We start from the raw sequence: 19,488 nt of genomic DNA on the forward strand, positions 1-19,488 counted from the left end.
GCCAACTAATAGATCTGTGTATTTAATTTTCAATTATAATTTCTCTTAAAATTATTTAAATAAACTGCAATGAGAAGAAATTTCATGAGAAGGGGGCACCAGAAACACCATGGCACGCATGCAGCCAAAATGTTGAAATTTTAACAGTATTTATATAATGACAATTTTTTACAAACCTCCTTTTTTCCTATTTATCCCAGCATGCAATTTTTTATGTTTCTTGAGGTCAGATTTATCAGAGAATGATTTTAAACAAATTTCACACTTGTAAGGCTTTTCCCCCATGTGAGATCTCAAATGTAACACAAGATAATTTTTACGAACATATGATTGTAAACAAATGTCACATTTGTCTAGTTTTATTCCAGAATGCGTTTTTTTATGTCCCTCGAGGTAATATTTGTGAGCAAATGACATTAAACAAATGTCGCATTTGTGTGGTTTTATCCCAGCATGCAATTTTTTATGTCTGTCGAGACTAGATTTTAGAGTAAATGGTTTTAGACAAATTTCACATTTGTGTAGTTTTATCCCAGCATGCACTTTTTTATGTCTCTCGAGGTAAGATTTGTGAGCAAATGATTTTAAACAAATGTCACATTTGTGTGGTTTTATCCCAGCATGCAATTTTATATGTTGCTTGAGGGTAGATTTATCAGAAAATGATTATAAACAAATTTCACACTTGTAAGGCTTTTCCCCCGTGTGAAATCTCAAATGTGACACAAGACCATTTTTACTAACATATGATTTTAAACAAATGTCACATTTGTGTGGTTTTATCTCAGCATGCAATTTTTTATGTTTCTTGAGGTAAGATTTAACAGAAAATGATTTTAAACAAATATCACATTTGAACAGGTTTTCTCCTGTATGTGATCTTTTTTTAAACACAAGTTCGGATTTATTGGGAAATGGCTTTAGACAAATTTCACTATTCTTTCGGTGAATTGTTGGTAGTGAAGGCTCATCGTCCCATATTAAATCTTCCAATAAAACTTCTTCAGTCTTGATCTTCAAGCAATCATCTTACCTCAGTTGAGACTTTTCGTTGCTTCGAAAACAAGCCTTCCGAAAGCTGATCAATAATTCCAGATTGGTTTTACACGAAAGACACACGGCGTCTGGAAACCCATCGTTTCTTTTAACCTGTAGGCGGGGTAGCGATGTGTTGACCGTATCCCGGCCTAACGAAACACTGTTGTGTTAGTTTTATAAAGTTTTATTGTTTGCCTATGGTTGTACAAAGGTATGGTATTTGTGGGCAAAAGTATGTCGTTCAGCGGTCTCTGGATATGGTAGAGTGTCGCTGGCTCGGCATTCAGCTATGTTCAGAAGGTCTCTGGATGCGGCAGTGTGTTGCTGGCTCGTTGTTCGGCTATGTTCGGAAGGTCTCTGGATACGGCAGTGTGTTGCTGGCTCGTCCGGCTGGTTGATCTTCCAAGTCCGCGTAGTGTAGTGGTGGCTGGTCAGGAGCTGTATGTTGACTGGTCTGCTGCTGTGTGTCGACGCTTGCTGCTGTGGGTCGACTGGCGTTGTTTGGGTTGTATTTGTTGTAAAACGCTTGATGGAAGTGGTTATTGATGCGTACGAGCATTTAGTTGTTGATGCGTACGAGAGGAATGCACTTTTGTCGAGGCGTAGAATTTTCTGGAATGCTTGATGGAAGTGGTTATTGATGCGTACGAGCATTTTAGTTGTTGATGCGTACGAGAGGAATTTGCTTTCGTCGAGGCGTAGAATTTTCTGGAATGCTTGATGCTGTTCCGCTCGATGTATTTTGTTGTTGCGGAATATTCTCGAATGTTTCGATGACGATGACGACGACGAGATTCCTACAAACCTGCAGATGAAAAAAGTAGGATCGAGCGGTGAGAAGAGTTAACCACAATAATTATAACCTGAATATTATAACCTATAAGCAGCACCGACCTGAATTTGACAGCAGGTCCGAATGCGTTGCTCCAGACGCTCTGGATGAGGATCTGGTGTGGAGCTGAAGATGGAGACGGAAGATTCGGCCGGAGCTGGTCCAATACAAAGCCTGCACTCCATCGTCCCTGCACTCCATCAACTCTGACAGCAACGACTCGCCTTGTCGCCTTCGCCTTGCAACTTTTTTTGGTCTAAATTTGGTACTAGTTCGGTACTAAACGGACTGCATATCTAAGTTTCCCATCCGAATTGACGTTATTACTAGTCACCGGAGCCTGAGGGGGCCGTGTATTGTTCAAAGGTTGTAAATGCATTGTTAAAGGTTTGCCGAACTATGGATAGCACTGTGACTATCCTACCTCTAGTTATTACTATTATAGTACTCGCCACTCACAGTCGATAGTCGATAGTCGATAGCTCACACACACACACAGACTAACAGACATTTGTTTACGTTTTTACATTTGACATTTGACGTGTGTGCATTCATACCTACCGCGACATATATAATCCATTCATGAGTCAGTCTGTCAGTCACTTCTCTTCGAAGCCGCTGATATAGCTGAACGCATATCTAACATCTTATAAATATAAAAATATATAAAAATCATATAAAAATCTTACGATCCACGAACAATTTACAAAAGATCTGAATAAAAATTTTAAACAAAAATGTATTGAAGAAAATAGTAATGTAAACTTAAAGTGGGAAGGTATGAAATCAGCAATGACCCAATCTGGGAAAAAGTTTCTTGAAACAAATCAAATAATTAATAAAAAACAACCTTGGATGACGGATGAAATTATACATTTAATGGAAGAACGTAGAAAACACAAACATAATAATACAACACAATATAAAAATATTCACCGCCAAATTCAAAGGAAAATTAAAGAAATCAAAGAAAAATGGATGGAAAATAAATGTAATGAAATTGAAAAATTACAAGAAAAACACGACGAATTTAACGTACATAAAAAACTAAAAGAAGCAACAGGATCATTCAGAAAAAAAGATTTCATACTCCTTAGGAATAAAAATGGAAAAATCATTTTAAATATGGATGAGAAGAAATCAGAATGGACCGAGTACACAAAATTGCTCTTTAAAGACAATAGAGAAACCGGAGGGCATATTGAAGAACCAGAAACGGGACCATATATATTGAAATCCGAAGTGGAACATGCTATAAAACTAGCAAAGAGTCGGAAAGCTACTGGACCGGATCTGATTCCTGCCGGATTTCTCAAGTTATTGGACGACAATAACATAGAAGATCTAACAAAACTCTTCAATAAAATATATTTATCAGGCGAAGTACCTAGCGATTGGTTACAATCCATATTTATCCCATTGCCCAAAAAGAGTAACGCGAGGACGTGTAGCGACTTCAGAATAATTAGCCTAATGAGTCACACATTGAAGATCCTACTAAAGATAATACAAGGCAGAATTTACTCACGGTGTGAAGAGGCGATTAGCAGAGAGCAGTTTGGGTTCAGACAAGGCTTGGGTACCCGAGAGGCCCTTTTCTGTATGAAAACACTACTCCAAAGATGCAGAGAAGTCCGTAAACCTGTGTACATCTGCTTTATAGACTTTGAAAAGGCCTTTGACCGTGTCCAACACGCTCGCCTGATGGAAACATTAAAAAATATTGGCCTGGATGACAAAGATATCAGATTGCTACGAAATATTTATTGGAATCAGACTGCAGTAGTACGTGTCGATGATCAATTCACTGATGAGATTCCTATAGAACGGGGCGTCAGGCAAGGATGCATCCTATCACCTACTCTTTTTAACACCTACACCGAATCCATCTTCCACGATGCTCTCCAAGAAGCGGAGGGCATCAAGGTGGGCGGCGAGACGATCACCAATATAAGATATGCTGATGACACGGCACTAGTCGCTGAAAATTTAGCAGACCTGCAAAGATCTCTAGACCGTGTACATCAAGAAAGCAATCGAAGAGGTCTGCGCATAAATCTAAAGAAGACAAAATTTATGATAGTAGATAGAATGCAAACAGACACCGGGAATCTAACCTTGGATGGAGAGGTGATAGAAAGAGTAAAAAGATTCAAATACCTGGGTACCTGGCTGAATGAAGAGATGGACCCAGATGAAGATTTAAGAATCCGCATCGAGATGGCTAGAACAGCATTTGTAAAAATGAAGGCGGCGCTTACAAACAAGCATCTCAATCTTCATACGCGGTTGAGATTCGCGAAGAGCTACGTCTGGACAGTATTACTACACGAATGTGAGACGTGGACTCTGAAAACCAAGATGATCAGCCGCATTGAAGCTTTTGAGATGTGGGTCTATAGGCGTATGCTGAAGATTCCGTGGACCAAAAAGATATCAAACGAAGCTGTCCTCGGCATGATGGGGAGAGACAGGGAACTTGTTTCTGTCATTAAGCGGAGAAAGATGGAGTACCTCGGACACATGATACGGGGTCCAAAATACGAATTTCTCCGTTTGATAACCATGGGGAAAATAGAAGGAAAAAAATGGATTGGCAAGAAAAAGTTATCTTGGCTTCGAAACATGCGCATGTGGACCGATATGAGCGCCGAAGAGCTGTTCCGAGCCGCTGAAGACCGATGCGGATATATTCAAATAATCGACGAGGTGGTCGCCAACGTCCGGATGCGGACAAGGCATTAACAAGAAGAAGATATCTAACATCTACTGCCCCTCCTCTATCATGTCCAACTTTTCTAAAGAATACAAACATAACCCCGCGGGTTCCACATCAGATGACGGCTTATCCATAAAGCATTTTGCCGGGATGGATTTCATTGTATGCTGGTCTAACAAATTCAAGGTAGATCGTTTCCAAGCCGATAAACATTCCCGTGATTGGGTTCCACTGATTTCAATGCTATTTTCATAGTATAGTGGATGTGGTAGAGGCAGTTCAACAGCATGCTGCATTTTGATATGAAAGAGGTGGAAAAATGACTAGTATGATCAAGGTAATGAATATTATGACAATGAACATTTTATAAAGTTACATATGTACATAATAAATTTAAAATTCTTTTCTTACAGAAAATATACATTCAATGTATAGGGAGAATAGGAGGCGCCAAAATTAAATTTATAGAAAATCCCTTTACTGTAATAATCACAACTCGGCTAATGAAGAGAGACCAAACCATAATAACATTATATTTATTGACTCAACGTCATCCTGTGATTTGCAACAACACACTATAACTTTTGTTCTGACAGAAAGTATAGCCAGCGCTGTTCCACTAACAGTTATCACTACTAAAGTCTAACAACTTTTGAGAATTTTTCAGCATTTGCTCTTTCGAAAGATTTCTGGGGAACATAAATCCAAAATATATAGTGACTGCCGATTCTCATGCCGAACGCTTAGCTCTCACTAATGTTGTTAAGGATTTGGAGATGGATCTATGATTGGAGTTTTAATAGTGGATAGACAGATATTATATAGATTATTTAAAAATATAATTATTTCCAACTCATCCCATCTCATGAAGCTGAAATAAACTTTATTATATTTAATAGTTCAGAGGTATGCAGAAAATACTTAGACTGGTTTAAACTTTTGTTTTCCATAAAAATATTGTTTATTTATGGTTCCAAACTGACTTAAATATCACGATTAGATTATAACCTTGTTTTCACATTGTTCTACCAGAACTTAAAATTGATACATAATTTTTTTATGTATCTTCATATTTTTTAAACTATGTACATATGTTTTTAACTTTTCTAAATAATTAATGTTTTACATATATTGTTTGTTTATAATGTTTTACCTTTATTACTTATTTATATTGTTAAAAGCAATTTTTCTTAAGATGTGTAATTCTGTTATTCTCATAATTACATATATAACTTTAATATTAATCAGCTAATCACTAACCATATAAACTTTATCTCTTTTAATTAAAATAATTTAATAGTTCTAATCATTGTCTTTTACCTATTCTCTTGCGAAAAGTCCATTATCGATATTGTGTCTTAAAACTCATGAAAAGAATTCACCGAAGAACGGAGATATCTGATTTTTTTTTATTTGGTGATTCTTCAATGATTCAATGTTGAAATCACTTATTTCATGTGTCTTTTTTGTGTTTTACATTAATGAATATATATTTTTTGTTACGATTGTTTTAAATGTTATTAAAATTATATTTTAATGCTTTTATATGAATAAATGCTATTCTGTTGCTTGAGTGGCCCATATATAAACCCAATTACCTGACTCTTATTTCAATTTAAAACCGAAAAATCAAGGTGGACGAGAAATGGTCAAGCATCAAAAAAAAAAAAAAAATAGCCAATGTCTGGGAATTCCGAGTCATATTGTATTTACACAATCAATCATAAATTGGGATTTATTTCAGTGAATTAAGATTTCGAAACATACTTAAGTAATTATAACTCTATAAAATTGCATTATGATACAGTTATTTTCTTTCTTAAATATAACATGTAAATTAAAAAGCAGAAATAGTAGATTGTAAGCAGAATATACTATGATGACAATTCACATGTGTGTAGCGGCTGGCGAGCTTTTCTGAAATAAAATTATTTTGTGGAGCGAATAGCTTGTTACAGGGACGAGGAAGAAATGATAAAAATTATAACCATTATTCTCAAATGCTTATATTATATTTTCCAAATAGCAGTTTTGTGTAAACAAGATTTAGGTAGACAAGTTTTGAAATTTTGAAAGGAGTATCTATACAATCAGAATGATATTTGACAGTTTAGATTTGAATAAGATGTGTGATTGTAGAGTGTTGAAACAATAAAGGTTTTATTAGTTTATTTAAGATATAGCCAAGCTTAATAACTAATTATATTCAATCACACAAATAATAATGTATTAATATATACACATACATTCACATATGTACATAGATACATACACACTGTTTGAGGTGTTACCTTACAGCTACCATAAGTTTATCAATATTACAAGTATATTTGTAATTTCATCTGGCAGCTTATTATAAGTAACAACACTTCCATATATACGTTTTTCCTACTCTTATTTAATTTTAAATTCTGTGATTTATTGCTAGTTTTGCGGGAAGCATTCTCTTCGTCAGAATAAACAACACCGTCACTGTTGCACTCGCCTTCCCCCATACCTCTAATAAAATATCTATCGAAATACCTAGGTAACATTTTCTTATCTAACTTATAAATAAAAACCGACATATATATTTTCAGAGTATCATCAAATTTATTAAATACTTTAACACGGATCTTATACTTATATACCTATTTATGTGCATCTAAGATACTCTTCGTGGCTCTATTCTGTAATGTTTGTAGCCTATCTTAGCCTAGCCTACAGAAAAGATCCACAACACATAAAATGTGGTCGGACAATTGCATTATATATTATGATACATTAATACGAGGCCAATTTATTGTTCAGAAATTCCACTAGGCCAAGCCAATGTTGGCCTCATGTTAATAGTTTTGTAATAGGCGTTCCGAGACAATTCACGAGACCAATATTGTCTTGGCTAAGTGGAATGCTTTAGCAAATTCGTCTCGTGTGAATTCAGTATTAGATCCATTTGTATCTTAGATTTATTTGTGCATATATGTACATACATACTGTTTACATAGGTTGTCAGATTTCATGGAAGTCATACTGGGATACCCCCCAAAAAAAAATCAGATCTTTGACTTTTCTATAGATATATTTTCAATCGAAGTAATAATATTTAGAATATCTATAATTGATTTTTTGCCGTAAATGAAAAGTGCTACAATTACAATGAAGAAACCAAAGTGGACTTCACTGAGAGTATTAGTGAAAAAATCTAATAAGGTTTTTGGTGCTTTTTCTTCAACTTAAAAAAAGCTTTTTCAACTAAAAAGTAGCTTTAGAGTGCGTTCTATTTCAGGTAATAGTGATAGCCACCTAGTTTTTGAATGGGAGAGTAGATTTTTATATTCAATATATTAGCAAAATCACAGAAATCTAGTCTTTCTGTTCTGTGTCTACTCCGCGTCTGCGTGTGAGAAAATTATCGATTCAAGACAAATTGATTGATGCCTGACACACATTTTTTGTCTCCCTTCTACACATACATAGTTCTCCAAAAAGTATAAGACAGATAAATAGTTCATTGTTGAATATTGCTGCAGTGTTCACCAGACATCGACTTATCGTTTGTGTTAATTCCGAGTTAAAAACTTCCGAAGTAATTTAAAAAGTAGTAAACCGGGACATTTGGGCGTCCCGTGAGGTTTGTTCGGGACACCTGGACAAGAGACTTAAAACTTGTGACAATCCCGATTAATCGGGACGCCTGACGACCCTAGCCATAATGGAATTGATAATTTTAATCACTAATTCCATTACTTTTTCAATTTTTTTCTGGAAATGTCACCACACAAAGCGCTTCTTGATGAATGACGCATTTGTAAGCAAGTACGTCGTGATTAATTTTTCATTTTTAAAATCGCAACAAACCCTTTTCTTAAGCCGGCCATGCTTTTCGCCCCATCTGTTGAAATTGCTACAATTTTAGAGCACTTTGGCCAAAGAGCCGCGGTTTGCCGACCCCTGGCTTAGGATGATGAAGAATGTTTGCCAAAATTATCTCAATTTCATCCAATAAATAAAAATTATAACATTTAAAATAAAAAAAAACAAGTAAGCCAACTAATAGATCTGTGTATTTAATTTTCAATTATAATTTCTCTTAAAATTATTTAAATAAACTGCAATGAGAAGAAATTTCATGAGATGGGGGCACCAGAAACACCATGGCACGCATGCAGCCAAAATGTAAAAATTTTAACAGTACAAAGTATAATGACAATTTTTTATAAACCTACTTTTTTATATCTATCCCAGTATGCAATTTTTTATGTGTCTCGAGGCTAGATTTTTGAATAAATGATGTTAGACAAATTTCACACTTGTAAGGCTTTTCCCTCGTGTGAGATCTCAAATGTGACACAAGATCATTTTTACTAACATATGATTTTAAACAAATGTCACATTTGTGTAGTTTTATCTCAGCATGCAATTTTATATGTCGCTTGAGGTTAGATTTTTGAGAAAATGATTTTAAACAAATGTCACATTTGTGTGGTTTTATCCCAGCATGCATTTCTTTATGTCTGTCGAGACTAGATTTTAGAGTATATGGTTTTAGACAAATTTCACATTTGTGTAGTATTATCCCAGCATGCATTCTTTTATGTGTCTCGAGGCTAGATTTTCGAATAAATGATTTTAAACAAATGCCACATTTGTGTGGTTTTATCCCAGTATGCAATGTTATGTGTTGCTTGAGGGTATATTTAGCAGTAAATGATTTTAAACAAATTTCACACTTGTAAGGCTTTTCATCCGTGTGAGTTTTTAAATGTCCGACAAGTGTACTTTTTCGAAGAAATGATTTTAAACAAATGTCACATATGTGTGGTTTTATCCCAGTATGTAATTGTTTATGATTGTTGAGGTTAGATTTATTAGAAACTGATTTTAAACAAATTTCACACTTGTAAGGCTTTTCCCCCGTGTGAGTTCTTAAATGTGTGACAAGTCTACATTTTCGAAGAAATGATTTTAAACAAATATCACATTTGAACAGGTTTTCTCCTGTATGTGATCTTTTGCTTAACACAAGTTCGGATTTATTGGGAAATGGCTTTAGATAAATTTCACTATTCTTTCGGTGAATTGTTGGTAGTGAAGGCTCATCGTCCCATATTAAATCTTCCAATAAAACTTCTTCAGTCTTGGTCTTCAAGCAATCATCTAACCTCAGTTGAGACTTTTCGTTGCTTCGAAAACAAGCCTTTCGAAAGCTGATCAATAATTCCAGATTGGTTTTACACGAAAGGCACACCGTATCTGGCAATCCATCGCTTCTTTTAACCTGCAGATGAAAAAAGTAGGATCGAGCGGTGAGAAGAGTTAACCACAATAATTATAACCACAATAATTATAACCTATAAGCAGCACCGACCTGAATGTGACAGCAGGTCCGAATGCGTTGCTCCAGACGCTCTGGATGAGGACCTGGTGTGGAGCTGAAGATGGAGACGGAAGATTCGGCCGGAGCTGGTCCAAGACAAAGCCTGCACTCCATCGACTCGATTGGTCGACCAGTGTTACTCGCCACTGCGTCAATTGGCAGCGTTAACACTAGCGGTGGATACCGCGGTATTTGACGGCGTGGAAACATACAGCGTGTTCCAATTTTTCACCAATCCGCGAGCCGCACGACGCCCCTCCATAGCTCGCGCAGTACCCCTAGGATTGCCTTGGGGGGATGTCGTCGATATTTCAGGGAGCGTGTCGCCAACATATTTACGACATTGCTCGGCTCATTACTTTATTCAATTATCTTTCTATTTACCCGGCTTCGCTCGGTATTTGTAATATAAACCGCTTAAACATGGCCAATCTAATGTGGCAGCTCCCCAGGTACAAGGTGTGATACCGCTTCTTCTGTCATATCAAAATGCAGTGCATAACCATCACCTCATAACCACTTTATTGTTCAATTATCGTACTCTACTCATAACTGGTCATCTAAACACGCAACTTTTATTGTTCGCAGCACACCCACAACACAGCCTTCTACGAATCGAAACTCCAAGCGAGATGACATGACTAAACTACAAATATCAAAATGTCAATATTGAAGTACCTACCTAGTTCGTTTTGTGACCCTCATTTATTAAAAAATGTTGCTAATTTATTGAAAAATGTGATTTTCAGGAAAGAGTTGAAAAAAATAGAGCAATCTAAAAGGTCGGGCTGCGGAGCTGATGAGATATATATATATATATATATATACCATCATCCTCGACATTTCACGAACTGAGCTTTTTGGCCAACGTAGAAAAACCCGTGCTGACTATGGTAATCATCTTGATTATATTACTACTTTTGGAAAATAATTTATTTATTAGGTACTATTCGACCACATCAACTTTAGTCTCGGCCCGATGATAGTAATTCGACAATGGACTGAAAACAACATTAAACACCATGAAGATGGCATGAGGGCGAAATCAGACAGCGGTGAATGTGGGACGTGGTTTTTTTAGATACATATTAGAAAAAACGTGGCATTCATCGAACGCGTACATGGGATAGTTTAGAATTTTATAAAGAAAATAAGAAACTTTTGAATCAAATTAGCAGTGTATAAATAAATATAGCAACAGAGGTGATGAAATTGAGTGAGAATGAAGATGATTAAATTCAACAATTAATTTTTAAGCGCACTTTTTAAGTTCCTAACTACATATGTATATTCCGGTTATTATAAAAGTGGAATAAGTCATATAATATTTCCTTTGAGATAATTGGACTTTTGTGTAAATTTGTTTTAAAAATTATTGTGATACCTTAGCCTTATGGGGGTCTACGTGACGAGCCAGAATCTGATATTACCGAAAACGCAAAGATCGAAAATCGAAAGATCTTAAGTCGAAATATCAAAAAAAGAGGGTGCATGGTAAACGGTACATACTCACTGTATGACCGGCCTTATAGATATAATCTTTTCCCGCACAATTATAAAGAAAATTGTAAAATAAACATTTTTTTGTTAAATGTTCTCTTTTTTTGTCCATGACACTTGGCAACCCTAGCTTATGGTGATTTTCGATGATAGTGCGATATAACTAGAGGTAGGATAGTCACAGTGCTATACATTGTTGTAAATCCTTTGTAAAAAAGGTTCCGCAAACCTTTAACAATGCATTTACAACCTTTGAACAATACGCGGCGCCTTCTGGGTCCGGTGACTAGATATAACCATGTCTTTGAATATATCTATATAAATATAATGTAGCATAGCAATATGAAAAATTATTACGGTAAATAATAATTACGGATCACAAATGAAATTATTTTATTTAAAAAAATCAATATAATACAAATATACATAAAAAAGAATAACAAAGATAGTAAAAAAATAAAAAGCAAGAAAGAAATATGTATAGTAAAAAAACAAGTAAATAATAATGATAATTATATCGGTTGACCTACCACGGTGTCTACAAGGTTACAAGGCTGTTCTTCTTTTCTCATCGAAGAAATACTGTCGAAACTCGTCTCTGACTGTTTTTGCATCTGACTTAGCATTTCGATTAAAAGAAGTGGAAAGGCTAGTTATTGTGTCTTTGTCTTCTTCTAATGCAATATCATCAGCTACTAATACATATGGAAAATTCGTCGTGGTGTTGGGCAATGGACATGGCTCTGGCAAATTTAATTTGCGTTGTTCATAGAGTTCCCAAAATTTCGTATAGAATAAAACTCCACCATCTGAGATTTTTCCGTTTGTTCCTACATCAATCATGATGAACTCTTTTCTCGCATTAACCAAAGCCATGAGGACAATGCTATAAAAGCCTTTATAATTGTAGTATGAGGGACCTGAAATTCGAGGTTTAATAATTTCAATGTGTTTGCCATCTAGACTTCCAATGCATCTGGGGAAATTGTAAAGTTTTCCAAATTCATTTGCGATTTCGATTCATTCTGCATCTGTTGTTGGCATCTGAAAAATTTTAAATTAATTTTTTTTTTTTTCAGGAAGATTATTCTCAACAACACCAAAATGAAGTAGTACAAAAAGAGTCTTTGATATATTCGTCTCTTAATGATGACGATGAAGGTCCAATGCCGAAAATAACAAAGAATAGGCCGAACAAAAAAAATGAGCTGCTTGCACAAGCATGCACTATACTGTCTCGGCCCATTGTTGAATTTCCCCAAGCTTCTTTCGATCTAATGTGTGCGTCCTGGATTGAGAGTTTAAAAGGCTTAAATCCGAAACTAAAATTAGATAAAGCACATGCCATAAACAATATAATATATGAAGCTCAAACGAAAAATTTGTATTATACTGAAATTAATAATTCATTATCTCTCACATCTTTATCAAACTCATCGCCACATGTTATCCACATACCCGAGAATACTAGCTTCAATTCACCCAAAATACAAGTAATAGAAGGGTTGGAACCATCAACACACATTACCAAACGTCCGCCAATTATCCACATTCCTAAAAATATTAAATACAATCCGGGTATATGAATAACAGAACAACATCACACATAAACATAATCATCTAGTCATCATTTATTTTTTACATACCTCCTTTATTATTGTATTTCATTATAATTTGTTTTTTTGTTTATGTAAAATGTTTACTATATAATAAGTAATATAAATAAAGTTTTTATATTACTTTGGTTTTTATTTTTACCTTTATATACTTCTTGATCATCGGGCCGAGACTTAAGTTGATGTGATCGAATAGTACCTAATAAATAAATTATTTTCTAAAAGTAGTAATATAATCAAGATGATTACCATAGTCAGCACGGGTTTTTCTACGTTGGCCAAAAAGCTCAGTTCGTGAAATGTCGAGGATGATGGTATATATATATATATATATATATCTCATCAGCTCCGCAGCCCGACCTTTTAGATTGCTCTATTTTTTTCAACTCTTTCCTGAAAATCACATTTTTCAATAAATTAGCAACATTTTTTAATAAATGAGGGTCACAAAACGAACTAGGTAGGTACTTCAATATTGACATTTTGATATTTGTAGTTTAGTCATGTCATCTCGCTTGGAGTTTCGATTCGTAGAAGGCTGTGTTGTGGGTGTGCTGCGAACAATAAAAGTTGCGTGTTTAGATGACCAGTTATGAGTAGAGTACGATAATTGAACAATAAAGTGGTTATGAGGTGATGGTTATGCACTGCATTTTGTTATGACAGAAGAAGCGGTATCACACCTTGTACCTGGGGAGCTGCCACATTAGATTGGCCATGTTTAAGCGGTTTATATTACAAATACCGAGCGAAGCCGGGTAAATAGAAAGATAATTGAATAAAGTAATGAGCCGAGCAATGTCGTAAATATGTTGGCGACACGCTCCCTGAAATATCGACGACATCCCCCCAAGGCAATCCTAGGGGTACTGCGCGAGCTATGGAGGGGCGTCGTGCGGCTCGCGGATTGGTGAAAAATTGGAACACGCTGTATGTTTCCACGCCGTCAAATACCGCGGTATCCACCGCTAGTGTTAACGCTGCCATAGAAGCGATACGGAATTACCGAGCAAACCATCACTCGTGATACCAATTGAGTTAAAATAAAATTAATAAAGCGAATTATATAGTTTTTTGGCAAGTATTTGTTTATAATATAATAATAAACAATGATTTAGATGACAATTGACGATAGAATTGAAAATAAAGTGCGTTTAGAAATATAAGAAAGAACCAATAATTAATAATGAAAACAAAAACCATAATATATGGGCAGAATTGATAGAGTGCGTGAAGATAGACGTATAAGCCTACATGCGTAGGTAAGCATAGACATATGTATACAAATGAACATGCATCAATAATTATAAACAAAGATATAGAACTATCGTTCAAATAATAATCATTGATGGTAGTAAATGAATCTGAACATATATTAACAAAGTGAAATATGGAATTAACCAGTTTATATTCTTTAACAATAATATTAATATTAAGACAGTAATTAATAATAGAAGTGAAACTATAGTTATAAATAGAGCAAAAAGTATGGAAGAAATTACAGTAAAAAATGTAATTGCATGTACAAGTATATGTAATTATAAATGAAGATATAGAATCAATTATCAAACAACAATTATTGATGATAGCAATTGAATTGAAATAAGTATTAGTAAAATAAAATATGGAATTAGTTAGTGTATATTCTTTGATAATAATATTTATATTCAAATAATTATTATTAATAAAAGTGAAAATATAGTAAAAAATATGGTGGAAAATACAGTAAAAAATAAAGTAAGAAATGTAGATATAAAATATAGAGAAGAGAATAACAGGATCGGTAAATATAATTATCACATAAAAGAGAAGGTAAGAAAAATATAAATAAAAAATTAGAATTGATTGCTTATTCATTGAAAAAATATTTATATAATCTTTTTTAGGTCGTCCAAAGTCTTTATGTGTAGAATCTTTGAAGTGGAGTTTTTTCTTAAAAGTATGTTTGAATTTCTTACCCAGACGTATTGAAACCCCTTATCTTTAGCATAGGATTTTGTTTTGGTCAAAAGTTGTTTATTGGCAATGGTTAATTGATCATTTATGTAGATTTTGGTATTATCAACACCAACACCTATATCATTAACTGTGAGATTCTTGTGTTTACGGGTAGTCGCAACAAAGTCTTCTTTAATATATCTATTGATGAAGCTCACTACAAGTAGTTTATCCGAAGTGCGGGTGGGAACTCTTGTGATATAATTAATTTCTGATTTTGGAATATTACAATTTACAGTTTTGGAGATCGAGTCAAAAATATTAAAGACGTTTTCATTATTTTTATAAGGGATTCCTTTTATTTCAACATTGTTGAGCCTTAATCTCTGTTCATTGCTTGCGATTTTATTTTGTAATACATCAACAATATTCTGAAGTGACTCGATGTCTTTCACTTTATCCTCTACTGCACTTATCCTACTTTCGGCCTTAATAATCTTTGAACTGTTAAATTCACATGTTGCTTTGAGGTCGCTAATATCAGTTTTTATCGTTTTTATGTCCTCTGCAAGCGACGGCAGGCATGATATGTTACGTTTGATATCAAGGATCTCCTTAAGTAGTGTACCCAATGACGGCGAAGATGACTCGGTCAAAGACTGAGGACTTTGTGGATTACGGCATCGTGGACACTTCCATGTAGCCCTTTTAGTAGCTCCCAATCTATTGTAGCCGCCTTCAGTAATTTTGGCACAATTAAAATCGTAATGCCTCTTACAATTAGCACATTGAACACCATTAGAAAATTGCGTTTCACAAGATGCACAACACTGCATGATTGCCAAATTGAATTGAATATTTATTCATCTTCAGGCTTCATCTTCAAAATATGGACGGTATCTAAAAGTGAATTCGTCATTTTATAATGAACTTGTTACATCTCATCTACATAAATAAATCGTCGGTAACATTATTTGTTTTATCATCGTTACATTATTTGGTTACCAAATAACGTCGGTAACATTATTTGGTAACATCTTTGTTACATTGTAAAACATTTTCTATATGTCATCTATATATTATAATATACTAGCTGTATTACCCGGCTTCGCTCAGTGTTTATAATATAAACCGCTTAAACATGACTAAGCTAATTTAATTAAAAAAAAAAAAAATTTAAAATAAATTTAAAAATTTAAAAAAAAAATAAAAAAAAAATAAAAAAAAAATCAAAAAAAAAAAATAAAAAAAAAAATCAAAAAAAAAATAAAAAAAAAATCAAAAAAAAATTTTTAAAAAAATCAAAAAAAAAAAATCTAAATTTTTTTTTGCCTTCTAGGGCTTCGCCCTCGGCGCCCCCCTGAGCCTTTGCCTTCTAGGGCTTCGCCCCTCCACGCCCCATGAGCAATTGCCGTTTAGGGCTTCGCCCCCATGATCAGTTGCCTTTTAGGGCTTCGCCCCTCCGCGCCCCCATGATTAAAAGCCGTCTAGGGCTTCGCCCCCCTAAGTTAATGCCTTTTAGGGCTTCGCCCCCCGCGCCCCAAAGGTTAATTGCCGTTTAGGGCTTCGCCCCCCTTAGTTAATGCCTTTTAGGGCTTCGCCCCTCCGCACCCCCATGATTAAATGCCGTCTAGGGCTTCGCCCCCCTTAGTTAATGCCTTTTAGGGCTTCGCCCCCCGCGCCCCCAAGATTAATTGCCGTTTAGGGCTTCGCCCCCCTTAGTTAATGCCTTTTAGGGCTTCGCCCCTCCGCGCCCCCATGGTTAAATGCCGTCTAGGGCTTCGCCCCCATGATCAGTTGCCTTTTAGGGCTTCGCCCCCCGCGCCCCCAAGATTAATTGCCGTTTAGGGCTTCGCCCCCCTTAGTTAATGCCTTTTAGGGCTTCGCCCCTCCGCGCCCCCATGATTAAATGCCGTCTAGGGCTTCGCCCCCATGATCAGTTGCCGATAAGGGCTTCGCCCCTCCACTTCCCCATGGTTAATTGCCGTCTAGGGCTTCGCCCCCCTTAACTAATGCCTTTTGGGGCTTCGCCCCTCCACGTCCCCATGATTAAATGCCGTCCAAGGCTTCGCCCCCATGATCAGTTGCCTTTTAGGGCTTCGCCCCCCACGCCCCCAAGATTAATTGCCGTTTAGGGCTTCGCCCCCCTTAGTTAATGCCTTTTAGGGCTTCGCCCCTCCGCACCCCCATGATTAAATGCCGTCTAGGGCTTCGCCCCCCTTAGTTAATGCCTTTTAGGGCTTCGCCACCCGCGCCCCCAAGATTAATTGCCGTTTAGGGCTTCGCCCCCCTTAGTTAATGCCGTTTAGGGCTTCGCCCCTCCGCGCCCCCATGGTTAAATGCCGTCTAAGGCTTCGCCCCCATGATCAGTTGCCTTTTAGGGCTTCGCCCCCCGCGCCCCCAAGATTAATTGCCGTTTAGGGCTTCGCCCCCCTTAGTTAATGCCTTTTAGGGCTTCGCCCCTCCGCGCCCCCATGATTAAATGCCGTCTAAGGCTTCGCCCCCATGATCAGTTGCCTTTTAGGGCTTCGCCCCTCCGCGCCCCCATGATTAATTGCCGTCTAGGGCTTCGCCCCCCTTAGTTAATGCCTATTAGGGCTTGCGCCCCATGAGGCTGGGCCCCCCGGGCCCCCTTCGGGGCCCCACGGGGCTGCGCCCCTTGTGGCGCCCCCTTTTGAGCCCCATGGGGCTGCGCCCCATGAGGCTCGGCCCCCCGGGCCCCCTTCGGTGCCCCACGGGGCTGTGCCCCTGTTGGCGCCCCCTTTTGAGCCCCATGGGGCTGCGCCCCATGAGGCTGGGGCCCCACGGGGCTGTGCCCCTTGTGGCGCCCCCTTTTGAGCCCCATGGGGCTGCGCCCCATGAGGCTGGGGCCCCACGGGGCTGCGCCCCCCGGGCCCCCTTCGGGGCTGCGCCCCTTGTGGCGCCCCTGGCGGGGCCCCATGAAGCTACTCGCCTTGCGCCCCCGCGGGGGTGAATCCATTGAAACGAAAAAAAAAATCGGCGCCCATGGATCGAAAAAAAAAAAAATCGAATCACGTGTTCGATGACGTCACCGATCTACGGACGACGACGACGACGAAAACCAAGGATACATACATACATACAAAGTCTCTTTCCAAATTATAGATTAGAGATATATTCAATTGAAAATAGGTTTTTGAGCTCTTTCTCCTATTATGCTGTGCATCAACATTAGAATAATATAATACTATGATTACTAACCAAATAAAATAAAATTGCAAAATAGAAAATGATCAGTAGATCAGTAGCTATTAAAATATGTAGATATAAGATTATGGGGATCTAGTCTTGTTGTGAAGGTCTTCTTCACCACCAGTCCGCCATGTATTATAGACAGGTTCGTCTGTGTTCGGTATTAATACAGCTGTATGTTGAATATGGTATTGTAACGTTACATAGAGAGACGCCCCGTAGACCGGTGACGTCATGGTGACGCCGACCAATGGTGGAGTCGGGCGTTGCGACCAAAGACTGCACCCGACTCCTTGACCAATGATAATACTCTAATAGCTGAGCGCTCTATGATAAGAACGGTACGCTCTCGATCGGTGGCATTCGGATCCTGACCTCCACCGGACGAGCAGCAATAAAGAACTGGAACCTGCCTGCGTGTTTTCTTGTACCTCGACCTGACTCCACTTACCTTTGAATACTCTTCACTGGTGTCAGAAGTGGGATCTACATGGTTGAGACAAGGAGCCACAAAGGTGCGGATTCGGGGTCTTCATCGCTGCCGGAAGAAATGGAGCCGAATCGAGAACAAAGCCCTGGGGAGCTGAGCAACGGAGGACGGAGACGGGAGGAGCAGAGGAGCCGGGTGTCGAGGAGCCGGGTGCCAAGGACACCGGAGCCGAGCTACAAGGAGCTAAGCCAGGGAATGGCGAGCTGCCAAGAGCAGGTCCAGTCCCTGCAAAACACCTTCGCCACGTTTTTGCAGTCCTGGGAGAAGTCTGCGACACCAACGCAGCCGAAAGCCGACGTACATCCAGAACCACCGAGGAGATCAGAGGTATGTTACGAGGACAGGCGGACCACACAGCGAGACACGTACGGGGTGCGGCAACATTCCCACCGGTACGAATACACCACGTTCGACGGTACTGAACGGTGGAAGGACTTCCTCAACCACTTCGAGTTTGCTGCACGGCTGAACAAGGAGACGACGAACCTGGAGGACCGACTGTGCTGCCAACTCCGAGGCGCGGCCGCCATTTTCGCCAGTCAGCTGCCATCGACGCTGAGCTACGACGAATTGACGGAAGAGCTGGCACAACGTTTCAGACGACAGGGCACACCAATTGCATGCCATGCGGCAGCGGAACAGAGAAGATGGAGTGCGGAAGAACCAGCCGCGGACCACGTAGACGCGATACGAGCCCTCTGCGAAGACATGCTGGAGGGCGTCCACACGAAAGCCGAAGCAGTCGAACGCATGACCGTGTGCATAGCGGCGAACTCCTTCAAG

General features: G+C 38.0%; 2 protein-coding genes across 2 annotated transcripts; both read right to left on the reverse strand.

The window, feature by feature from the left end:
- Positions 1-4,885, reverse strand: LOC143909206 (uncharacterized). The gene is made up of 3 exons (XM_077427108.1): positions 4,703-4,885; positions 1,933-2,126; positions 1-1,843 (listed from the first exon to the last, which is right to left on the reverse strand). The coding sequence occupies exons 1-3, from the start codon at positions 4,883-4,885 to the stop codon at positions 1,234-1,236; spliced, it is 987 nt and encodes a 328-aa protein (XP_077283234.1). The 3' UTR covers positions 1-1,233.
- A 1,699-nt stretch (positions 4,886-6,584) lies between these two features.
- Positions 6,585-10,158, reverse strand: LOC143909207 (uncharacterized). The gene is made up of 2 exons (XM_077427109.1): positions 9,940-10,158; positions 6,585-9,849 (listed from the first exon to the last, which is right to left on the reverse strand). The coding sequence occupies exons 1-2, from the start codon at positions 10,156-10,158 to the stop codon at positions 8,794-8,796; spliced, it is 1,275 nt and encodes a 424-aa protein (XP_077283235.1). The 3' UTR covers positions 6,585-8,793.
- Positions 10,159-19,488: the final 9,330 nt, after the last annotated feature.

This window comes from Arctopsyche grandis, chromosome 3 (assembly GCF_051622035.1).
Source record: "Arctopsyche grandis isolate Sample6627 chromosome 3, ASM5162203v2, whole genome shotgun sequence".
Classification (NCBI taxonomy): Eukaryota; Metazoa; Arthropoda; class Insecta; order Trichoptera; family Hydropsychidae; genus Arctopsyche; species Arctopsyche grandis.